The sequence below is a fragment of the Natator depressus genome, chromosome 7 (assembly GCF_965152275.1).
Source record: "Natator depressus isolate rNatDep1 chromosome 7, rNatDep2.hap1, whole genome shotgun sequence".
Lineage (NCBI taxonomy): Eukaryota > Metazoa > Chordata > Testudines > Cheloniidae > Natator > Natator depressus.
This window is the reverse complement of record NC_134240.1, coordinates 116,458,971-116,484,823: the sequence shown is the minus strand read 5'-3', so window position 1 is coordinate 116,484,823 and position 25,853 is coordinate 116,458,971. Positions and strand designations below refer to the sequence as shown.

At 47.2% G+C, this 25,853-nt stretch overlaps 1 protein-coding gene across 2 annotated transcripts in view; it reads right to left on the bottom strand.

The window, feature by feature from the left end:
- Positions 1-3,483: 3,483 nt before the first annotated feature.
- The window catches only part of LOC141991179 (VPS10 domain-containing receptor SorCS1), a 400,215-nt gene continuing 377,845 nt past the window's right edge, over positions 3,484-25,853 (bottom strand). The window contains exons 24-26 of one of the 2 annotated variants that reach the window (XM_074959393.1): positions 13,557-13,656; positions 9,577-9,682; positions 3,484-5,446 (exon numbers count right to left, since the gene is read on the bottom strand). In XM_074959393.1, coding sequence (XP_074815494.1) covers positions 5,425-5,446; positions 9,577-9,682; positions 13,557-13,656 — 228 coding nt within the window. In that variant the 3' untranslated portion in view covers positions 3,484-5,424. Of the gene's footprint in view, positions 5,447-9,137; positions 9,459-9,576; positions 9,683-13,556; positions 13,657-25,853 lie in introns of those variants that run through there. The other variant, XM_074959392.1, reaches the window with a different exon arrangement.

Genomic DNA, 25,853 nt, shown 5'->3' with positions numbered 1-25,853 from the left:
AAATAAAGAGCAGGGTGGCCAGATAGAACCAGCATCCAGTGCTTTGTTTGGAGCGTTCGGGGCTGCTCTAGGCAATGCCGCTGTATATTGTCCCTTACTGAAGAACAGGGATCTCCTGTTACTTGGAGTTTGGATCGATGCCTGGTGTCGCTGTCCGGGCTTTCCCTGCCTGAAAGCAAAAGGGATGAGCCAGCACAACTGCTGCTGCTGCATAAAGGAACGCTGTTGTCCACTATCTGTTGGAACCACCCCAAAGCAAGGAGAGAGCTCACATCTGGGGCGCCTCTTCGTTCCGTCAGGGTCAGATTCAGCACCCTCCCCTGCCTGTAGATCAGAACGTTGGGCGCTGGTGTTTTGGTTCAGCACCATCGCAAATATTAGCATGAAAAAGAGCTAATCCTCAGAAAGGAAGAATAGGGTACCTTGTGGCTAAGTACCCAGATACTGCTGAAGATGCAGTAAGTAGGATATAAGTTTCACATCCACTTTGATTTAGGATTCCAAGCCTCCAAAGTGAGTTAGAAACCTAAGACATTTTTGACTTTGAGCCTTAGGGCATGGTTTTGTTTTGTTTTTTAAAGGTGTCTAGGGATCTAAAGATGCAGCTAGCTGCCCGTAGGATTGTCAACAGCATCTGTGTAGCTAGGTATCTGCATACTTAGGTGCCAAGATACCGTTAATAATTTGGCCCTTAGGCATCTAATCACATAGTTGGGTTTTGTAACTGTTACCTGTAATCTTGCTGTACCGCTGTTCCCAGGCTGTAAAAGGGGGCTAATAATTGCTTTCAGCCCATTTGTTTTATCTAGTAAGATGGCATGCTCATTGGGACAGGGACTGTCTCGTACTAGGTTATTGTGTAGGATGACCAGACAGGAAATGTGAAAAATCGGGACAAGGGGTGAGGGGTAATAGGAGCCTATATAAGAAAAAGACCCAAAAATCGGGACTGTCCCTATAAAGTCAGGACATCTGGTCACCCTATTAATGTGGAGCGCCTAGCACAGTGGAGCCCAGCTCTCTGTTGGGGCCTATAGCCTCTACCACAATACAGCTAAAGTTTTAAATTCTAGCAGTGCAAACACTTGACTTAAATCATTCCTGTAGGTCCTGCTTTCAGGGTGCTGAAACGTAACAGGTAACTGCGTTGTCCCAATAGAAAAGGAAACACTCGCGTTAGTGGCAGCCGTGTTAGTCTGTATCAGCAAAAACAACGAGGAGTCCTTGTGGCACCTTACAGACTAACAAATTTATTTGGGCATAAGCTTCCCTGGGCTAGAACCCACTTCATCAGAGCATCATGTGAAATATTTCACAACAGTTGTGGGCTTGGTGTGTGATAACACTTTGATCTTATCAAGCAGAAACCAATTTGATGTAAGTCTTTTTTCTTATGAGTATCGGGGCAGGATTTGTCCCAGCACTCTAATCTCAAGGTATCTATTGTAACTGAAGTGTTATCTATTCACATACTTTGTTGTTCCGTTTCATGAGGCCAGGCAGTGACAGCATCTCATTAGCTGAAGGGAAACCATTGTGTGTGTTTGTTTTACACCATTTAGCATGTGGCTTGCAAAAGTAGGTAATGTTCTAAACACCAAATGGCATGAGAGATACTAATAATGAAGGGATAATATTCCACCCATTCACTTAGAGACAGCCGCACACTGATTAAAATGCTAATCGCTAGTTATGATCTATGGGTAGCAGCATGACTGCAACTGTCAGCAATTCTCGGTATGTGAATTGAGAGGTTTGTTTGGGGGTCATTGGAAGTTCTTGCCTCACATCCCCAAAATATTTAAGCAAGTACTTAAGACTATTCCTGTCCAGCAAAGCAATTAAGTCAATTAGACGTAGGCATAGACAAAGTTAAGCGAGTGTGTAATTCCCAGAGCCTCAAAGGTATTTAGGTGCCTAACTCCCATAGATGTAATTGATTTCACAAGGCGTTAGGTGCCTAAAAAGTGCTTTATTCACTAGGGATGGAGAGGCTAAATTAAGGGCCCCTGCATAGTCATTGTATCCAACCCAATCCCCATAGGACTCTGGGAGTTTGGAAGGCTGAAGACCATACTTAGAAAATACGTCCTCCTACTGTTTAACTGCATCTTTCCCTCCCTGCTTTTTTCTACCTATGACTATTTATTTCCCTCATTCCCACTAGACACAATGATGTCCTCATACGGTCAAAGAATTCTGAATGATGATTATTTGTACTGCTGCAGCCTCTAGGAGCCCCATTCCTGGACCGGGACCTCTTTGCGGTAGCCACCGTGCAAACACAGAACAGAAAGATGGTCCCTGTGCCGAAGCGATTACAGAGTAGAAAGAGCTGACAGTATATTTTAAGAGACTTTCCAAGCCCTGGGCTTAATCCTGTTGCCCCTATTCAGCCAAAACATCTGTCCATTTAGGTGTCAGATCACGCTCGATCTAGGCACACAAGAATCACGTTGTCCAGTGCTGTGTCGGGGGGCGTGTACAGCAGCTGTTTAATAGCTCGGCAACATTCAACAGAAGTTCAGTAGAGGAAGGACACTGTGGCCAATTGAACCTGGATTTTTTTCGGTAAGGCAGAATGTAATTTGCCAAATGGCAATTTGTCCAGGAAGTGAAACGCCCCTCTAATAAGTACATTTATATCAAATTGTTGTTAATTTAACAGTGTGCCCTCTGGGCGGGTCATTGGCAGCGAGGATGAAACCTGGGCCATTTTGGATGTCCAACCTAACCCTCTGCTTTCTGAGCTAAAAGGCCCAGCTTTCTCCGCACAAAGGCTGTACAAACTCCTGTAGTTCTGTGACCCAGCCACTAGAGCGGGACAGCCAGCCAGACTAAGCATGGGCTACCAGAGGAAGGAGGGTCTAGTGGCTACATCAGAGACTGGCAATTAACTTCTTGTGCCTCAGGCAGGATTCGGTGCCCGATGTAGTCACTGACTTCCTCGGTGATCTGGCAGACAGCTCAACCTAACTGTGCCTCGGGTTTTTCATATTTAAAATGGAGACAATCGCAAGCCACTTACCTTTCAGGCATATTGCAAGTCTTAATTGAGTAATTTTTGTAAATTGCTTTGAGATCCTCCCCGTGTAAGATGCTGCTATTGTTGTAAGCCAGCGTGGTTGGGGAGAGGGCATTGGGCTGGGCCTCAAGAGACCTATTCACAGCTCTGCCACTGGCCTACTTGGAGACCTTGGGCAGATTACTTCACCTCTGTGTGCCTCAGTTTCTCTGCCAAAAGGGGATAATTGTGCTTGTCTGACTTGTAAAGTGCTTTGCCATCTATGGATGACAAGTGCTAAGAGCTAGGAAGAGGTGGTGTCACGGGGTGGGGGGGGAGGTTTTCTAGCAAACTGCAGCCCCTCCCTTGCGATGGGGCCTGTGAGTTAAATGAGCAACAAACACACACACACGCAGTCCTTTTGAGACAATCTGTTTAATAAATATGACTGTAAAAGCAAAAAACAATAGCAATTGTACAGAACACTACATTATCTTTAACCAAGAGAAAAATACATCAAAAAAGTCCTTTTAAAATCAGCAGTAGTTCCCATACTATAAGAAAACTTTTTAAGTGGCTGCTTATAAAAATAAGTTGGCTAATGCCAGACTTCAAGGGCCAGTTAGAATCCTGGGGGCTATTATACAGTGACTGCAAAAAAAACCTTTCCTACCTTGCTTAAAGCAGTAGTTGCAACTACAATAGTGAGTTGATGTCAAAGCCTGTGGCCAGTGGAATCCTGTAGCTCCACAGAAAGGATAAAAAGGCAGCGAGGGCGCCCGGTGGGTGAGGGTGGGATTGACCTTTTCCCTGTTGGCATCCCCTTTTTTTCAGAGCCACGGGCCGTTCCTGATGTTTGCTCCCTCGTGCGTGCTGTATCTGCGTTCCCGTCCCTCCCGGGGCTGTTCCAAGGGCTGTGCCTTTGGGTAATTTGGATTTCAGCAGACTTTGAACCCAGCCCCCACATGGGTCTGAGGCGGCACTGGTCTCCATAGGGAACACGAGGGGCCCAATCCTAAAATCTTTATTTGGGCTGAGCAGATGTGGCAGGGTGTTACAGTCTAGACGCTAAAAGTCCCTGCTGGAAGTGGTGAGCAGACATACTGTGGCCAGCCAATTACCTTACATAGGGCCAAGAGCCAGGCTAATGGACATATTTAACCGGGGTGTTAAGGGCTTGGAAATATAGTTGGAATGTGCTTGATCTAGCTACATGCTGTAGCGTGAGGAACGGCCGCCGGGCCCTTGGGAGATGGCGAGGCAGTGCTGGTTGGCCACGCACTCAGACATACAGCAGTGAGGCACCTGAGGAAGGAGAGGGACCGGACAGGTTGCCAGGGGGTTGAGGCTGGGGTGGAGGATCTGCTATGAGCGAGAGCCAAGCCCTTGACCCAGAAGCAGGAAATTCACGCTGCTGAGCGGCCGGGTGTGCGGGTGGGGGTCTGAATCCACTTTTGCTGTGTAGTCATTTAGACCATGCAAAGTGGGCATGAAACCATTACCAGGGTGATCGGGCAGCATTTTACCCCACTCTGCACTGGTCTAAATGACTGCACACACGATGGAGAATGAAGTCCAGGAGGGGTAGTGGGAGGCAGCTGGGGTCAGGATATTTGCAGGGCAGGACTGCGGGCAGTAGAAGCTCATACCACATCGTGCCATGCCGTGAGATTGGGTGGCCTGCATGGCGGGGGAGGTGCCTCTGGATCATGCCACTTGGGCAGGTGCCTCAGTGTGAATGGGCTAAACAGTCTTTTTTAAGAAAGCATCTGGCATTGCAGCTTAGGGGCTGATTTCCTGGCTTCGCTGCAGGGAGCTACGAGCCGTCACAAGCAGCAGAACAAAGGATGGAGAAGGTGAAGGTTCGAACGAAGGCAAAAACCAAACCAGCCCAGAAACATTGCCGTGTCTACTCCTGTGTATTTCTGTGTGGCTCGTGAAAGTTGGCTGGGGGTAGCTATCTCACCCACAGCCTGCAATGCTAAAGAAGCAGTTAAATCTAAAGCCAAATACCCTTATTCCCTCACCACCTTCCCACCCCTGACCCCTCAAAAAGACCCCATGCACATTGCTGGCCACTATCATTATGAACTTTCTACAAATAAGAGATTGATCAGAAAAGAGAGGAAAGTGAGCTGTGGGGGAGGGGAAGGGCTATGGGGGCAACAGGTCATTTCCTTTCCCCCTATTAAAATAGAGCACCTGTACACTGCAATTCCAACCACAGTCTGGGTATAATGTCCACATGCACAGGATTAAAGCTAAAAACCTTTTGTCGTCTGAAGAATTAAAAAGTCCAAATGCAGTGAGTTTTTCTTTTATATATATATCTATATATATATCTATATCTATATACACATGTTCTGGTGTCCTTGGTTCAAACATTTACATAGGTAGGGATTTCTTTTGTGCTTTGAGCCTCAGCAGCTATGGACATACTTCCTGTGGCAAAGAAAAAGAAAAACAAAAGCAAGAGTTAGCTGAATAACACAAGTGTTTCCAGAGAATGAAAGATTTTACGGCGTCTCGCCATTTGGTGTGAGGGTTTATTTGGTCCAGCCTGACATCATCTGCCCCGAAATGTTCTCTTGCCACTTAAGAAGGTTGAATGGAACGTCTTGTTCTTCTTTCTACAAAGATGATTCACCCACGTTGAAAAGAAGTGATGGAGGGAAGGGAAGGGAAGGGAGGATGCGGGAAACTGTTTCTACGAGATAATGTAGAACACTGACTCATGTACTGGCATCTGATATGAAAAGGTGTCGGAGACTTGACAACCCACTGTATGATTTGCCTTTGCAAAAGAAGGGTTTGCTGCGACAAGTAGCTACTGTGCTCTAGGCTATGGAGGCGTGCGTGGGACCCAACGCCCCCAGCCTTTGGATTTCCTAAAGGCACAGGGCATGAATGTTAGTCTCTGCTTGCAGAGGGGAAAAAACTGCTTCAAAACAAACCCCACACCGACAAGAAACATCCCACTGTGTCTATTGCTCGGTTTCCCTGAAGGAAAATGCCCTGAAAAAAAATGCTGAACTCCAGAAAGACCTGGGATTATCACACAGGACAAGTAAGGGTGAAAATAAGATTCGCAAGGGGCGCCACCCTGCATTAGGCACCCATGCTCCCTATATGCTTGAGGAGACAGATGCCCAAGAATGGGCTTCACAAAAGCCAGCGCCCACTGAGCCTCCCAAGCTAGCCAATAAGAAATGCTGAGGAGAGGGGTGTGACCTAAACTTGCCCTTCAAGGGGACTTGTGCATCTAATTCAAGGCTGGAGGGAGGCACCAATCGCAGCCATGAGCCCTCTCCTGGAGTTAGGTGCCTATGGCAGATTCGTCCTTTTTCAAGAAAAACCGAGGAGGCTCTGCCCTCGTAGGAGCTCTAGCCCAGTGATTAGGATGTGGGAGAGTCAGGTTTAGTTTCCCCCCTTCTGCCTGATGTGGAGCTGGGGTCTCCCACCTCTCTGGAGAGCACCCTCGCCCTCTGGCGATGGGGGTATTCTGGGGAAAGGTGCTCTCAGTCTCTCCTGCTGGAGCTGTCTGGGGCTAGGGCATTGTGGTGGAAGACCCAAGTTCAAATGGGAGGGATGGGAGGAACTGAACACGAGTCACTCACATGAGGGCTGCTCTAACCACTAGGCTAAACGTTATGGGGGAAGGGGTGCACCACCACCTCCTCCAGCCATTTTGTGTGGGTTTAGGCCTGCTCAGAGCACATCTACTGGATTGGGCCTCAAAGGCAAGACAGGCGGGGAAACGCCGTGCCTGCGAATCCTGCTGGGGCTGAGGAGTGAGTTAGGCTCTGAGCTGTGTCAGGACTTTGGCCACAGAGAATGAGGTGCCTGAGAGACTTTTAACGGCAGCCACGTAGGTGCTTTAGGAGCCCGCTGGGCCAGGCAGCAGTTGAGCGCAGTAGTTTTGTGAATGCCAGTGGCAGCTGGGTGGCCACTGCTGCCTTCCCAGCATACCAGACATTCCAGCACTTCACAATGTGGGCTCTTCAAAAGGGCATCCCCCGTCCGATACCGGCCAAAACCACGTCCGGTTTTATCTCCATACCGGGGGCAACAAACTAAGAAGAGGACAGTCTGGTTTAAAACCAGGACAAAGGGCCTGCCTATACCTAAGTCTCCCTTGTGAATCCCACCCTATGAATCTTTGTGCTTTATGGTCCCCTCACACACAACTCTAGACCTATTCCTGTCACCAGAGCGCTCCAATCTGGTTTGCTTGTTCTTCTTGCTGACAGGATTTTAGGGTATGTCTCCACTGCAGCTGGGCAGTGAGAGTCCCAGCTGGGTCGACAGCCTTGCTTTCGCTCTGCTCCAGCTAGCGTGCTAAAAATAGCCGTGCGGCTACCGTGCCACTGGAAAGGGCTCAGGCTAGCTGCTCGAATCCAAGTCCACTTGATCCCTTGGGTTTGAGCTCGAGTGGCTGCCTGTGTCACAGCGACCACGCTGCGATTTCTTAGCATGCTGGCTCGAGCAGGCTGCCGACCTGGGCTGGGAGGCGCACCTCCTGGGGGGCAGTGTAGACATACCTAGAGGGGCTTGTTGGGTTGTTTCTTTCGGATCATGTATTAATCCTTCCCCAGTAACCCCATGGACCTCCACAGGGTTCCACAAAGTCTCAGGCAGGGCAATATTTAAAATGCATCTGTGGTGCATTAGTCATACAGCAGCCAACAGCTCAGGCTGGAACTGGGAAAGTACCACCGCAAAATTCTGACTTACGTAAGAGACACAAGCTGCTCTAGCTAGACCTAGTAACGCTGTATGGCTACATCCCCAGCTCACCTGTAGAGGAAACGCATAGTTGGTTTGTTGCTGCCTGTCCTCTTCCTTGATCCGGGGGGGGGGGGGGAGGGGTCAAACTGGCCCCCAGCACAAGACAGAGCAGCCTAGGTGCTGCCCTGAATCGAGCCAGCTCCCAGGTCACTCCACTGGCCAGAATCACATTCCCTCTCCCCTTAATCTCTGTGCGGTGGCCCCTATGCGAGGCCTTCTCCAAATGAAGGTTCCCATTCACGAGGGGACTGCTCAGTTTTAAATTTCCTTTGGGCCACTGGAGCAGCTGGACTCTGTCTGTTAAAACATAACTCGTCTCTGCTCAAGGCCAGGCAGCTAAAAATGCATGCTCCCCTAAAACTGGGGCCCATTCTCTAGCTCTTAGTCACAAGAGTCATTCTTAGTCATGCAAGGAGTCTCAGGGACCTCAGTGGGTCTACGCCTTAGGCCAAGGATTGCAGGAGTGTCACTTTACAAGCCACATGCAACACTGCTCCGAATATCTGTAGACACCTGTTTCAGCAGAAACTGTCAACCTCACTGATCAAAGGGAAGAGTTCAATTTAAATTCTTCCCACATTCATCTAGGCCCCCAGTTCAGCAAAGGGCTTAAGCATGGCCCTATGTCCTTTTGTCCTCAGTGAGACTTAAGCATGTAAACTAAGCACTTGCATAAGTACTTTGCTGAACAGGAATGGATTTGAGCACATCCTGAGTCATGGCCAGAAATCTTCCCCTTAATGTTGTGAAACAAAGGGGGTATTTTTATAGGTGCTGATTTCTAGTCTTATTCTTATATCCCATTACCCTGCATTGAAGTTAATAGGGATTGCACCAGAGTAACTGAGAGATGGATAGTCCTACTGTGTTAAATATGGTTCTAACTAAAGCCTGTTTGTACATTCCCAACATCATCAGTCAACCATCACTGCTGTTTATTCCTCCTCGGAGAGAAGTTTGTGTGAAGGTGAACCCTGCTGGCCAATACAGAGATCCATATTTTGCAATGCTCCCCAAGGGGCCGGCTGTGGTGGTTTCATGATTTGGCCGGCAGTTAGGAGTAGCTCATGTGCCATGGCACCAAACACATCATTTCAGACTGAGCTTTTAAGCTGTACTTATCAAGTCTCCCTCCTGCCCCCGTGTACTGGAAAAAAGGGACCTCATTTTATGCATTCAATCTAGTGCTTGCCCCAGAATTACACAGGTGTCAGAAACGAGATGACATTTCTCTGACAGCACGTTAGTGATGACATGATTACAGAGTTTTTCAGGAGGAGAGAGGACTACACAGAAAACTACACGGGCAAAGACTCAGGTTGTTAAATTTCTTTTTCATCATAGGGAGGTGAGGGGGAGGAGGAGTTAGCTTGGGGCCTTTTAGAGATGTTAACACAGCAGTGGGAGGGGGAGTGCTCTGGGAGGGGTGGTGGGAAGGTTCAGAATAAGTCTAGCCAATTAGATCTTAGAATCTGACCAGCTGTTGGCTGCTGGAAGTTATTTACCTATGGGCCGGGTATCCAACTTCTCATCTACTAGTTGCTCAGGGCTCATCAGTTCACTTTGAGGGACATTAGGCATGATTTCCCTTTGACTGACTGGACTGACCATCTCTTGATCTTTCTCATTCTGCATCTGTGCATATACATTAATGCCCGGAATCTTCCTAAAACATTAACAGAAACCATCATTGTCGTGTACGCTATGGATCACGTCTCGTCATACTTTTTAGACCTGAGTCCGTAGACGACAAGAGGGGAGGGAGGGAGAGGGGGAGGTCGTACCTTTTGAACTTGTAAATTACAAAAACGGCTAATCCCACAAACACCACAGATAGCAGCATCAGCATGGCCGAACCACTGTGACTGGGCGTGAGGTCCACCAGGGGAGCTACAAGAGAGGAGATCTTTAGAATATCCACACAGCATGGACTGGAAATAACTCTCTAAACAGATACTGTGCATCCACCACCCCTAGCCATGTACCTTTGTAGTGACATCTGTCTAACCATTGCTCCATGGTCTCACTCCAGGGCACATCCCCATCAGGAGTAAGGATCACCTCCAAGAGGCAATCAGTTGTTTGAAGTGTAGCTATTCCTACAGCTTCCTATAGAGTTCTGTTCAACCTTGACATACAGACCCACTCTACCAGGCCACTGATTTGTACTGGACACCTGAGTGGTTGGAGAGGGAAGTGCCAGCTGTATTCGATAGGAGTAAAAAATATTGCAACCAAAATAATGTGTTGATCTGATGCTATGTGCTCAATTGTGTTCGTTATCTGGATGAATCCTGGCTTTCCCATTCTGACAGTGCCTTGGCATCTCTGCTTTGTGATGGTGGTCACTCCTTCCACACCCTATGGTCTAAGAAGTGTGGCGGGAGTGATGTAGGACTCCTTTCCCCATTCCTAACCCCTGCCTTCCTCCCTTTCCCCCTTTGAGTAGCACACTCCTCGTCCTTCTCTCTCTCCACCTTCTATCATCCCCCATGCTGTGAGTTTTCCATGGGATGGAAGCATATAGGCAGAAGAAAATAAAGGAGCTTACTCTCTGTGCCTCTCCCTCAAGCCTCGTGCAACTCTTGATAACGCCCCTTGCAGGATGTGTGTGTAAGACAACACACAACAGCCTGATGCTGATGTGATGGCTACCCCAAACATAAATGACAAATTACACCAAATCAGAGAGACGGACACACTCAGTCACTCATACATGCACACACAAAACAGTGTGCATGTGATTGCGTGTCCGCATGACTCTGTGTCTGTGCGTGTGTGCATGCCCCCATGCACATTTGCCTCTGTTACATAAAGCAGTCACACTGTAGTCAGACCAGACACACAGCTTGCACAAATTATTACATACAACAGATACAGAAAGTTGTGTGCTCATCAGCAGACACATACACAATAAACAGAGGCGACAAACACATGTGAAGCAGTTGCTCACACACAACCACGCTAGCACATGCTTATGTACATACTCTGAAACACAACACGTGCATACACACACAGAACAGTCACACAGAGCCAGATAAAATACCGAGAAATCTGTGTTTTGGCTGCTATCTAGCTAAGGCTAAGTGAAACATTCTGCTTTGATATTCTGGCTTCAAGAAAGTTACTTTCATGAAGGATAAGCATCATTATTACACAATACTTTATTATAAACGCGTTTTGTCTTCTGAGCCTGTCTCATTCCTTTGTGGATCTGCAGCTCTAGGTGATGACAAAGTTAAGTTCAGTGTGATGACATGTCTGTGTGATGATGTGTCTCTGACTAGTTAAATTCAGTGTCGCTCAACGTTCTTGTTATAATGCTGGGATTAGAGCCAGGTTACCAACAGCCCTTTTACTGCTGGCCACAGAATATTGGTATATTTTACTTAGCCTCATATGTGTGGGTTGTTCTGTTTTGTTTTTGGCTGAGGCGTAGGGATGAATGGGCTGCAGCCTGTTGTCCAGAATTACCATAAATTAATCCTGCTCCTGTTTAGGCCTGAGCCACAGGTGCAAAAATGCTGAGCCCTCCAGTGGTCATTATTCATCTGCGTGAGGGAGCAATCTGTGGGCAAGGTTCCTGAACATTCACGCAGCGTGAGGGTTGACAATACCACTGAGGCTCCAATACAAACAGGAATGAGCCGCGGCGTGGGCGTACACATATGCCACCAATCAAAAGCATCGCTACAGATGATTTAAAGTACTGCAGACGGGTGACTGGTGTTACGGAGGGCGAGCTGGTGCAGCTGGGGGAGCACCACTTGTGGCTACCAGCCTTCAGACCTGGCTCAGGTCACAAGTGTGAATGATTTGGGTGGTACTGTCCTCGCCTCATGGGCATCCACCCCAGTGACAAAAGCCCGCCAGAATTGCCAGTGTGCTACTGCTACAGTGCTGTACATATACCTAACGCCCGACTGATAGATCATGGCCTGACTCTAGGTGGGTCTTAAAGGTCTAAAACAAAATTCAAAACAGGTGGCAGCCTTAATGGCTTGACTGTAGTAAGAACAGTGCACATTTGGATAGATGTCTATTGGGAAAGCTGTGTGGAGAGGATAGGTTTCCTGGGGCCTGCCTGCATGACACCTCCCTGGATCTCTTAGGTTTGAGGTTTTGAATCTGGTGCTAGATTCTCTGAATCAATTCCAGGCTTCCCACCCTTCTCTAACTCTGGCTTTTTCTGATCAACATCTCATCTGGCCACCAGAATTATTTCCCTGCTTCCTTTTCCACCCAGTCAGCAGCATTCACACTGTCCATTTGCTGGATCAGAAAGAAGGCAGTTAAACACAGCCTTTGTTGGTGTCAGGGTTCCCTCCCCACTCTGAACTCTAGGGTACAGATGTGGGGACCAGCATCGAAGACCCCCTAAGCTTATTTCTACCAGCTTAGGTTAAAACTTCCCCAAGGCACAAATCCTTCCTTGTCCTTGGATGGGCACTGCTGCCACCACCAAGTGAGTTAGACAAAGATTCAGGAAAAGGACCACTTGGGGTTCCTGTTTCCCTAAAATATCCTCCCAAACCCCTTCACTCCCTTTCCTGGGGAGGCTTGAGAATAATCTACCAACCAAATAGGTAAACCAGATGAACACAGACCAGACCCTTGGGTTCTTAGGACACTAAAAACCCCAATCAGAGTCTTAAAAACAGAACTTTATTATAAAGAAAAAAAAAGTAAAAGAAGCACCTCTGTAAAATCAGGATGGAAGGTACCTTTACAGGGTAATCAGATTCAAAACACAGAGGATTCCCCTCTAGGCAAAACTTTAAAGTTACAGAAAACAGGGATAAACTTCCCTCTTAGCACAGGGAAAATTCACAAGCTAAAAACAAAAGATAATCTAACAAACCTTGCCTTATTTACTTACTCTGTTTGCAATATTGAGACTCATTTTAGGATGATTTTAGGAGAAGGAGTTTTTCTGACCTGATGCTTCTCTGCTTCCCCAGAGAACACAAAACAAAGAGCACAAACAAAGCCTCCCCTGCCTACCCCCCGATTTGAAAGTATCTTCTTTCCCCATTGGTCCTTTTGGTCAGGTGCCAACCAGGTTATTTAAAAAGGAGGACTTGTGGCACCTTAGAGACTAACACATTTATTTGAGCATAAGCTTTCGTGAGCTACAGCTCAAATAAATTTGTTAGTCTCTAAGGTGCCACAAGTCCTCCTTTTCTTTTTACGAATACAGACTAACATGGCTGCTACTCTGAAACAGGTTATTTGAGCTTCTTAACTCCTTACAGGTAAGGAGAAATTCTAGGCTACCCTTAGCTGTATGGTTATGACAGTTGGTCTTTGGGAAATCCAGTTTCAACCAGTATATGCAAGTCTCCCCAGTGGATGGTACCTCTCTGGAAGTGTTTATAACCGGAGTGATTCCCCTGAATCACCCCACACTGTTCTTAGTTCTGGTGGATCTGTTAAAACCTTCCTCCCTTTCCCTCCCCCCCACCCTGGCGTACAGCGATACATCAACCATTCATACACTTAATAAAACACGGTCCCCAGAGATATTGCATGCAGTTGCACTAGCTGTCACTAATCACTAATAAAACTTTGGGGTATGATGGATAAATGTAGACTTGTGTGGCACTGTAATGTATGCCCCTTCACCGGAGTTATGAATGCTTACTACAAATATAAAGTATTTCGAGTGCGATGGCTGGTAGATCCCACCGTGCTGCTAGCAAGGAACTTACAATAGATTTTGCTACTCAACAGTGGGCAAGACTTTGAAGGGGTGAACACTGACCTGCTGATAAATGGGCCACATGGACCAAGACTTGAACCCCAGGCTTCAGCTCAAACTGGACCAAGTTTTGGTTCAGTTTGTGGATCAGTATTTCTGAAATCTGGAAGAAACAGGGAAAAAAGGGTTAGTAAATCGTATGTGGTCATGGCTAGAGAGGAAACGGCCATCTACAAAGCAGCGGTTTTACATAGAAAAAGTATGTCCAAAGTTCGAGTCAACAGCGATTTACTGTACCTTCTAAAGGAAAAAGATAGAGCAGCTGGGTACAGCTGTCAGGACGGTACAGATATTTATGTGCTACTAGTAACTACTGATACCAACAAGTTACATGAGCAACCTTACTCATAGAGGTAGTCCCACTGACATCAAAGAGACTGCTCACGTGAGTAATAGTACTCATGTACATACGTGTTTGCAGTACCAACCCAAGAATAGCAAATGACTGCCCTGCAGTATTAGCACAAGCAAAGCTAAGAAAAAGAGAGGCTAAAATTCAGTGGGTCAAATGTAATGGTCTGTGCCATGCAGGAGGTTAGACTAGAGCTTCATGATAGTCCCTTTTAACCTCAGCATTTATGAATCACCCTGGTGTAATTCTGCTGAAGGCAATGGAGATCCACCAGACAAGGGTTCCTCGCACATCAGGGAACAAGGCAGAGACGAGATGCTACTTCAGGATTTGAGCACCACTCTGCTGGCATGGAGCCCATCCATGGAACCCATCCCATCCATGAGCCCATCAATGCCTGTAGAGCAGGAGAATCAGGCTTCGGCGTCAAGTCTATTTGAAGATTGCTTTCCTGAACCACAGCGAGGCAGGTTTTCCTTTTCGTGACGCTCTTGATGATGATTACAGTAACTCTTTTTCTAGAATATACTATTATTGTTTGTATTCCAGTAGTTCCTAAAGGCTCTCAACTGAGATCAGGGCCACGTTGTGTTAGGTGCTTTACATGCTCATAATAAGTGATTAGACCCTGCCGCAAAAAGTTTACTGTCTAAACAGACAGGGCAGAGAGGATGAAAATATTGTACATGTAAATGATGTATAGAATTTTGCAGCATGTTCTGTTTGGATACTTACAGCCTCAGTTTCTCCAGATATTTCATCCATCCTATCAGTTCTCAGGGTAGTGAACAATTTTCCACTTTATTAACATGCACAAGATTAGTGGGGGATGGGGTGTGGTAGAGGTGAGGTGGTTGGAAAACTTGAAAATAACCCAACATGACAGAGTTGGATTTTTACAACCAAGTGAAATTCAGGAAGCGCTATACATTTGTGCCCACTATTTAATCTAATTTGGTTTAAATAAATCTTTATTCCTTTTCAAAGATTAACAAAAAATTGTCAGGGAACCATACATGCCCATCATTTTTAGACCATCTCTGTTGCGTTCCTGGTTTTTCTCAAGTTAGGCTACTTCAGTAATGCTACAGAGATATGGTTAGGTGTTCTCTAACGCTCACCATAGCTGAGATTGATCAGTTTGGGTTTTTTTAAACATTCTTAATGATTTTTGTCAATACTGTTGGATCCTACATTTCATTTTGGCCACTGCTTACTTGAATCGGTGCCCTTGATCCAATATCTATTTGGCAACAGCTAACGATGGGCCTTTTCTTTTTAAAAATCTATCTCATTTATGTTTTTAAATCTTGTTAGTGGTACCAGAACGTGTCATAAATATATTTCTATCAAGAGGAAGAATAAATAACATGAAGCTTGTCAAGATTCATTTGCAGATGCTGTGGACGTGATTGAATCGCTTAGCTCCAAACAGCATGGTTAGAGAGGAGATGCACCCCAGTACGCGAATGGAGCACAAGTTACACTGGTCTTGAAGCACTCAAGTAGGCTAGATATTGATGGAAATGCTCTAAAACTATGGGCATTAATGGCTTGTGGCAGTAACAGACATAGCATCAGGCAAGCTCCAAGTAGCCCCAGGTGTGACCTAGTAGCCATCCTCTCATCCTTGTAAGGTTGTTCTTTGTCCTTTGCAATTTGAGCCAGGCCCGGCAGAGATTGACGATGGTGTAGTTTTCATACAATCTGCAGCAAATATCATAACAGACCTATTATGTTATTTCTGATGCAGAGCATCCAGCAGTGTTGAGTGGGAAGAGAAGTTGTGGAGGTGGGAATCGTGCAAGTCTCAGTCCAGCTAAAGATACACATAATGTGCAACCACTATGACTGAGCAATGGTACCCCAAGAAGGAGAATGTGGCTACTGACTTGCTGGCTGGGAATGGTTTAGTCAGTGATATGGGCGGAGGATGGAGGAGGATCAGAACCTGGCACGGATCAGCTCAGGTATGAGAATGCCCCAGAGTGTTTGCCTGGCACAAGTACAGTCCAGAACCATTAAAATCCCACTTTTCCTGCTGCGCACCCTGGAGAACACTGAATTCCTGTATAGAAGAAGCCCTCTTCCTGCAGAACAGGCAAAGTTATGAGGCCAGGGCTGTTGTGGAAGCCTCACGGCACACAAGGGACGTGAGCAGCCAAGCACGGCCTCTTTTCCTGGACTTACAAGCACAGTGATGATCATTGCTTCCATGGACAGCTGGAGATGAATGAACTAGAGGTCACCCGAACAGAGGCTTTCTTAGCCAGACTTTGGATTTGGGGATCCTGCAGGTGTCAGCTTTGATTCCTCAACCATAGCTGCCTGCCCTTGGTTTTGTTCGTACTTGCCCGTCCTGCAGTGCAGATCAGAGCTCTAGATTGCTAGAGTGTTGCCTCGGGCAGCGTGATCCTACTGCACATCTTTGTTCCAAACATAGATGGGGAAAGGGAACACAGAGACCTGGCGTCTGTCCTCACTGAGGCAGAATGAAAGCACCCGTGGTCTGAGTTCAGGTGGTTAGCCTGAGCCGCTGCCCATGCTGCAACATCCACATGGGTATTGTTAGTGTGATAGCTTGAATCTGTCTGCCCGTGCTGGGAACCACGCCTCCCAGGTGCAGTGCAGACGTACTCAGAGACAATCCCTATCCTGGAGGACTTGCAGTCTAGAAAGACAAAGGATGGAGATTTAATTGAGGCTGAGATAGGATGGACAGGAATGAGGGAGTTAGTAGGAGTACGGAGGAGAGGCAAAAAGGGACAGTCACAGCTCATCACTCCCCTTAGCCGGTTGGGCTTTGTAGGCATTGCAGCAAAGGTGAGTCTTAAGAAATCATCTGTGTTCCAGGAATGCTATGTAAATGAGAGATGTCCGTATGTAAACAGTTAGTTAATAGTAAAATGCCAGCAGGTGGCACTGAAAAATAGCTCCTGGGTTTTGCAGGACCAATAAAACTTGCTTTTATGCACTACAGAAGGTTTCCTGTCCATAGCTCTTTCCGGGGAGCTCTGAACAATCTGGACAAGGATAAGGAGATCTGATAACACACTCTGAGGAATTCAAAGCCATCTGAGCAATATGGAGGCTCAGTTCACATCAGCGTTAGATATCCAAGTCCATTACCCAGCTTTGAAAATCTCGCTCATAATTGAGGGAGGGGGAACTCATTTAGAAATATTTTAGAAAGTTTTTGGTTTTTTATTGCCACTGTTTTTCATGTATGTAAAAGCAGCTTCCTAAGTAGTTCCAACTGCACAGGAGTCAGAGGAAGGGAGAAATGATAACCAATACATTTTAGAAACTTCTAAAAATGACTAAAATAATTAAGGATATGGAAATATCCGTATTTTAAGAGCCAGTATTTGGGGCCTAATACAAGGCTAGAAGAAGCAAGCGCTTCATGGCATGAAGCAACAGAAATAACCTCAATTAGAACTGGGCACCTCTTCATAGATTCTGGTAGCCCTACTCAGAGGGCTCCGAGTAGTACCTTACCCCTTGTATAGAATCAGTGGGACTTCTGGAGTACTATTGCTCTGTGTGAGCAAAGGTATCCAAAGCCGGCCATGGGTTTGGCAAATGGGGGTTTCTTTCTTTCAGCATAAAGCACTAACATCTTGTCCGGATGGGTCACAAGGATATCTGATCCTAAAACCAGGCATAACTCCAGACTCAAGAAGTGGTTGGCCTGGATTTCAACCCATTGTGCTTTCGAGGAAATTCCACATTTGAGGTTTGAGCCAATTCCCAATGAAGTCAATGGAAAGACACTTTTGATTTCAGTGAGAATCACATTGGGGGTCTTGTTTTGTCCTCTTTTGTATCTCCTGGGTGGAACAGTGCTCTGGATGTGTTTTGCTGGAAAGGTAGGTGAGGCAACTTCAAAGCGACTGTGTCTAGTTCAGAGAGGCCTACCCTTTTCTGACCAGTTTAACACACATATCCGTATTTGGGGAAATGATAAGCCTAAAAAAATGTCCTTCTACATCCTTTGCTCTTAGGATACATAACTAACTAAACTGAAGGTGAAGCTTCTCAGAATAACAAACTCCTAATTTATAATCTTCAAGAGTCTCCCCTCTGAAAATAATTAGCGTTCAGAATTCGTTTGGGTTCTTAACTGAGCCTCATTGACTTTTATCTGCTTCATTTGCAGAATTAAGCATGAAGTGCAAAGATAATTCCGTAAAAGAAATCATTCTTTCATCAAAGAACATAAAATGAATAATAATAAAAGACAGGTGGTGAAAAAAGAGATTCCAGTTTACCCACAGAAAAAAACATAATTAATTTGGCTTCTCTTGGAGTTTTCTTAGTGAGGACTGGGTGAGAACTGAACTACAAGACTCTAAAAGGGCATGTTTCTACAAATAGATCTAAATACGGGGTATCAAGAATTTGGAGTTACATCCTCGACTGGTCTAAACTGGCACAGCCCCTTTAATGTCAGTATCTGTACGAGTTTTTTCATGAAGTTGATAGATTTCCACTCCATGTGGCTAAATTCATTGCCTTGCATAATGACAGGTTTCAGAGTAGCAGCTGTGTTAGTCTGCATTCGCAAAAAGAAAAGGAGGACTTGTGGCACCTTAGAGACTAACAAATTTATTTGAGCATAAGCTTTCATGACCTACAGATAAATGCTCAAATAAATTTGTTAGTCTCTAAGGTGCCACAAGTCCTCCTTTTCTTTTTGCGACGACAGACTAACACGACCGCTACTCTGAAACCTTTAATGTCAGTGGAGCTGACACCGATTTACATGAGCTGAGGATCTGAATGTTTCCATGGATTTTGTGCAGGATTTGCAACTAGTACATAGCGTGTGACTTGTTAAGACTTTTTCAATTCACTGGATGAATCAGTAAACAACTAAAGAAAGAATTAAACATAGACATTGATGGGAAGGAATTTAGTCTAGTGCTTAGAAGAGTGGTGTGGGAGTCAAGACAACAGGAATCTGCTTTCAGCTCTGCTACAGACTCTCTGTAACTTGGGCTGGGTCACGTCGTGTTTCGGTACCTCACTTTCCCCATCACGGACATGAGCATAATCATACTGGGCTAATTTATGTGGGGTGTTATGAGGCTTTGTAAATTGCTTTGAGATTCCTTAATGAAAGACGTGATGTAAGTGCAAGGTATTATTAATACCAGTTGTTGCCTTGACAACACAACAGAGATGATCCCAAGGGATGCTGTACTGTTGCACTGGGACAATGCAAGCCATCAGTGGTCCTAGGTGAACTTGAGAGGTCCTGAACACTCATACTACAGCTGAACCTCGGATGGAAAAATACACTAGGACAAGAGGCGAACTTGAGAATCATAGGATGTTCTTGACACAGGGCCAAAAGTTGAGTCTGTGAAAAAGAGAGAGGCTGGTATTCACAGGGGCAATAGGTGATCTTGAGAGACATCTGGGCATTATGGCAAGAGAGTAAATTTGAGATTCACCTCTAGGGCATACAAGCCTTCACCAAGGCTGAAAAACAACTTGTCATCATTTTGCACAGACAAGTGACCCTGAAGAGAAGAGAAAAAAAACCCACCTCTCTGCAACAGCAGCTACTCAAGGAGCGTGGAGGGATAAAGTCCTTTTACAAGCACTTCTGGTGAATTTCATGGTCATATATTTCAAAAAGTGAGTGCAAATGTCTCTGAGTGTCCTCAGGGCTGCCAGCACAGATGTGTGTGCAAGCAAGTCCCTGACTAGCATCCGTACAGACTGCAGTTAATGTGGATCTTTAATTCTGTGTGTGGGGACTGATTTTCAGAGGTGCCTTCTGTTCAATTTGCCAATGCTCAGTGCCTCTGAAAATCAAGCCCTGGCTGCCTGGACACAGGTCAGGATGGGCACTTTAGAATATGGTCGAACTGTAAGAAGGCGAATATTGCAAATAACACCTGATATTTTGCTGAGAAATCTATTAGGAGGGGATGGAAAATAGAGGCAGATAAACAATAATCACAGATGAAAAAGGGTCCTTTGCCATGGAGATGAGGTAGAACTGAAGATGGATTCGTGGGAAGGAGCACAGGACACACACACATGGTAAGGGCTAACTGTTGGCACCCCCCTCACTCCCCTTTGTTTCCCAGGTGGAGCGTGCAGCATTGGCCAATGCTCTTTCATCCTCCCAATTCATTATTGCACATTGGCTATTCTGTCATCCAGCCCATCTTCCGTCTCTTTAGTTGTATGAGACCAGACATAGCTGCATCATGTTGATCCTGTTGGGTGCTGATTGTAGGCTGGCATTGTCATTGCCAGTGATCCCATGTCACCTGCAGTATTGACCTAAGTTCCCCCTAAGCTGCGCGTCTGTGCAGCAGGCTATCAAGGGCAGCACAGGCGTGCAGGGGGAAGAAGCACCTCTCCCCCCAGACCCGGCCCCAGAGCTGGTGTGGCTGGTGAGAAGCGCCCCCGCCCTGGCACTGCTGCGGCTGGGGAGAGGCGCCTTTCCCCCGGTCCCGACGCTGCCGGGGCCAGCAAGAAGTGCCTCTTCCCCAGCCCCAGCTCCAGAAATGCCGTGGCTGGTGAGACACGCCTCTCCCCCGGCTCCGGAGCTGCTGCGGCCAGGGAGAGGCACCTCTCCCCTAGACCCAGCTCCAGAGCTGCTGCAGCCGCTGAGAAGATCACCTCTCCCCTGGCCCCGGAGCTACTGTGGGTGAAGGCTGCTGCAGCAAGAGTGACAAATGCACCATTCTAAGGGGAAGCCTGCGAAGAGACATATTGTCTCTGTCAAGCATCGTATGGCCCATAAGACATCTCTCCTCCTAATGCCCTTTCCCTTCCTCCCCAGCAGCTCTGTCATCCCAGCCTGCCCCTGTCCTTCCCATGTTCAAATCAGGCTGCTTTCTCCTCCTGCAGACTACCTGGGCACTTGCAGCTGGACAGTGAGATCACAGGAGAGAGTTTCCTGCTCTGAAGTCCTGGGCTCAGTGGTCACCACCAGCTAGGTGGTGCAGTTGCTGCAACCTGCTGCATGTTGCAAGGGGAGGATCACACGCACCAGGCTTGGCAGGTGTGAATATATGCTGTTTGCTTGTTGCATTTCATTAAGCTTAGACAGTGCAATTGGCCTGGACAGCTCCACTTTGTTTAGAATGAGCATTATTTTCCAGTTCCCATGAACTGAGGGAAGTGCTGTTCCTGAAGAGGAACATTCATGTCTTGAACCCCACCCCTTTCTGTCCTGTCTCTTTCGACTGCAAGCTCTTCAGGGCAGGGACTGTCTCTCACTCTGTGTCTGTGCAGAACCTAGCACAATGGGACCCTGATCTGCATAGAATCATAGAATATCAAGGTTGGAAGGGACCTCAGGAGGTCATCTAGTCCAACCCCTTGCTCAAAGCAGGACCAATCCCCAATTTTTGCCCCAGATCCCTAAATGCCCCTCTCAAGGATTGAACTCACTACATCCTACATTACTTCAGAGTTCAGAGAGCTCCTTTGAAGAAATAAATAGACGGTGCTATCTCTCTCTCTCTCTCTCTCTCACACACACACACACACACACAGAGGAAAGGACCTAGACATCCAGTCCAGTGCCCTGCGTTGACGCAGGACCAAGTACCATCCCTGACAAATGTTGTCTAATGATGAGAATTCCATGGCTTCCTTTGAAAGCCTATTCCAGCGCTTAACTATCCTAGTTGGAAAGTTTTTTCCCAAATATTGAACCTAAATCTCCTTTGGTGCAGATCCCTGTCCTCCTCATAACAGCTGCTAACTTATCAGGTACCCCCTCGGTCTTCTTTTCTCAAGACTAACCATGCCCAGTTTTATTAACCTTTCCTCAGAGGTCAGTGTAGCCAATGATTTTAGTTTATTGCTCCTTTATTGTGTGAGGCTATGATTAACTAACATATTATGTCATATATAATCACTGTATGCTAAATAGAGTTAAGTTGTAGGATTAGAGAAGTATAAGATTGATCAGTAGTTACAAGGAATAATTATGTATTGGGTATCTAAGCAGTGGTGAGCTGGAGCCAGTTCGCTAGAACCGGTTGTTAAATTTAGAAGCCCTTTTAGAACCGGCTGTTCCGCGAGGGAGAACCGGTTCTAAAAGGGCTTCTAAATTTAACCAGCCAAAAGTGGCGCCTTAGGCACCGACTCCATGGGTGCTCCGGCCCTGGAGCACCCAAGGGGAAAATCTGGTGGGTGCAGAGCACCCACCGGCAGCTCCCCGCCCCGCCCCACCCCTAGCTCCAGCTCACCTCCGCTCAGCCTCCGCCTCCTCCCCTGAACGCGCCCCCCGCTCTGCTTCTCCGCCCCCCAGGCTTCCCGTGGCAGGCAGCGGCTTCGCACTCAGGCCCAGAGAGGCGGAGGTGAGATGGGGCGGGGGGGCGCGAGGAGGGCCGCCTGCGCCACAGCAAGTAACCGGGGGGGCAGAGCACGCAGGGGAACCGCTCCTCGCCCCAGCTCACATCTGCTACCCTCAGCCTGAGCGGGAAGCCGCGGCCTGCTTCTCAGCCCTCCCCGGCTTCCCGCCGAACAGCTGATTCGCGGGAAGCCGGGGGTGGGGGAGTGGCGTAGAAGCAGAGCAGGGTGGTGTGTTCAGGGGAGGAGGCGGAGGTGAGGTGAGCTGGGGCCGGGAGTGGGGCGGGGAGCTGCCTGTGGGTGCTCTGCACCCACCAAATTCTCCCCGTGGGGGCTCCAGCCCCGGAGCACCCAGGGAGTCGGCGCCTCAGGCGCCACCTTTGATGTGATCAGTGGTGGGAGCGGCTGCTCCCCCCGCTCCTCCCCTAGCTACGCTCCCCTGCCTCTAGGAGCCAGAGGGATCTGCCAGATGCTTCCTGGGAGCTGCTCCAGGTAAGCACCGCCGGGACTCCCCACCTCTGGCTCTGGCTTTTAGGGGTGGGGTGGGCACCCACTACGGTGGCCCACGAGACCCTCCTGCCTGGTTCTCCTCCTGCCAGGGGTGGATGGGGCAGGGGTCCTCGGGGGGGGAAGTCAAGGAACGCGGGGGGTTGAATGGGGCAGGAGTCCTGGGGGGCAGGGGTGCATAACGACCCCCTCGTGGGGTGAGGAGGGAACCTGTTGTTAAGATTTTGGCAGCTCATTACTGTATCTAAATAAGTAGGGATGACATGCAAGGCCTACAGGCTGGGGCCTGTAAGATTTTAGCTTAGCCATACTAGAACATAGGCTTAAAAAATGCTTGATGTAAGTAAGTGACCAAAGAATGACCCTATGCCACAAGATTACGGGAAAAGATGTACCAACGGGGGACACTGTGCAAAATTAGCAGTAAGAGTAATTTTCTGCTTACAAGATACCCAGTAGTTCCATTTTTCAAACACATGTCCTAACCGCAAGGTGCACTGTGGGCATAAATGCTAATGAGATATAGTCAGAATCCCATTATAAAAAGAGGGTGTCCAGATTAGGAAAATTGAGCTCCTGAGGGAAAACTCCAGCAGGAACCATCCCTCTACTGATGATCAATTGGCAAGGCAGCCATTAGACCTTAAGAATATCATTAAGATGTGAGTATGACTGTATGTATAATTTGTGCATAGGTTTTATAGTATTTCTATATGCTTGGGTAATCATAACTTTAATTGTAACTTGAATAAAACTTGTAAAACAGACTAGACCTTGTACTTGTAAATGTCCTCGGGGTCACTACCCTTGGTCTTTATGGGTTTCTAGAGATTCTAAATCTCAGGCAAGTAGCAGAGGTGACTTTCACTCTTTTGAGCTTGGAACTGTAGCCATCAGAGCCGAACCCACGATGGTGTAATCCAACATTACAAAATTCACTTTAAAGAAGATAAAAGGCGACATCAGGTTTTCTAAACCTTTCATAATTTTTGTTGCTCTCCTCTGGACTGTCTCCAATTTCTCCACATCTTTCTTAAAGGCTGGCACCCAAAACTGGAGACAGTACTCCAGCTGAGGCCTCACCAGGGCCAAGGGCAGGACAATTACCTCCCATGTCTTACACACAACACTCCTAATACAACCCAGACTGATCTTAGCCTTTTCAGCAACTGTGTCACATTGTTGCCTCATATTCAATTTGTGATCCACTATAACCCCCAGATCCTTTCCAGCAGTACTACTGCCTAGCCATTTATCCCCCATTTTGAAGCTGTGCATTTGAATTTTAAGTTGTGCATTCAGAAACCTCCTGTAAATGAAAAGCAGAAGATCTGTACTATAAAGAGAATGAAGCAGGTAAAATACTAAGGGAGTAAATTAGGCCAGCATCAGAAAACATCAGCATAAGATGTTCAGAAATGAACTCGGGGACAATCCAAATGGTGCCACAGGGGCTTAGATGCAGGTTGACATCATGCAGGCCCTCATAACAACCAGGGGCAGCAGAGGACCTGTGATTCTCTACAGCATTAGAGGAAGTCTCAGGAGCTCTGAATGCTGAGTGAGACATACTGAGCCTGCGTCAAACAGTTCACACTGAAAACAAAATGCCAATTTTATGACCAACTAGGAAAGGGGAGTTATATCTGCCCCCGCAAAACAAAATACATGTTTGATCATCCAGGTGGGAAGCAGCGAGGATGCAGCTCCATAGGAAACGGCTGGCTATGAATTGGCAATAATTTCTATAACAGGAGAGATAACAATTTGACCCCCACAGGATGAATAGCGGAGATGGTGCTGGCACCCCACTGAAAGCAGTAGCTCTCCTCTCCCCGAAAAGGCTTATGACAGCATGCCAATGTTTCCTTTGTTTACGACCGTGGAGATTTCGGGATTACCAGGGAAAAACCATATATAGATATAATGATTTGTAGAATACAATAAGCAGCAGAGTGACAGAGGGGAGCTGGGTCACAGTCTATGCACTGCCTTCCTTTCCAATTTAGAGTGGAAAAGGAGAGGGGAGGGGTTGCGGGGTAGTAAATCTCCTTCCCGGGTATTTACTAATTGCACAGGGAGAAAATTAGTAGTTTGTTAAGGAAGATGGAGGCTGAGCAAAGGTAAGCATGAGAATGTAGGTGGCCAGGTAGTTCTGAGCCTTGGTAACGGGGTGTGGTTAACAGAGGTTTTTCAAAGCATTGCAAGAGACTGACACTGGTGGGAAAAAGTTCCAGGCCCCTCTGGGTAAAGACCTCAGATTAACAGAAAGGGAGGGGAAAGATAAGGTTGATTTAGCTGCCAGGAGGAAGAATTAGTTTATTCATTCCATGGACCAGTCGGCAAATCCTGAGGGGTGCTGGGCCCCGTTTGCCATCCAGGAACTCAACAATGCCGGGGATTAGGCCCTAATGCAGGGGATGAGGCACCTTCAAGTCCTGTCCAGGCCAGACTTGGCACCCGCTCCTGTGCAAACAGACACAGCAATAATACCTCGCAGACCAGCCACATTTCACATTTTGAAATAAAACCCACAGCAAGTTATGCCTCGGATTGGTTTTAAAGTATTTTAGCCTCACAGAGACGGAACGTTCCACACTATCTAATTCGCTGGCCTGTGTTACACAGGAGGTCAGAGTGCATGATCCGATGGTCCCTTCCAACCTTAAAAATCGATGCATCTATGAACTATCGAGTTCCACCAGCTGCTTCTGTTTTCCACTGCCTGGCCAGGCTCCCTGCATGCCTCACCAGCCGTGCTCCTCCCAGGGCTGCTCTAACTCCTGTCAGCAGGAACAGTTCTCTAGGGATCCCGGCCATGCCCGCTCCCATCCCCACCCACCTTGGAATGCCATCTAGGAGGTGATGTGGATTTCTGTCAACTTTACATCACTGGGGGATTCCCTGCCGCATGTCCCCAGCTGTGGCATTAGGGCAGCTTCATCTCCCCTTTGCACGGCTGGGGCAAAGCAACAAGGACTTAGCCTGGCCCACGACGATGGTTTTGATCCCAATGGCTCAAATGTAACTGCACCTTAGTTATTTTTTCAGGCCTGCACTGGAAATCTTTTCCCTGCTGCCCTTCCCACCGCCGACCCGCTCAGAAC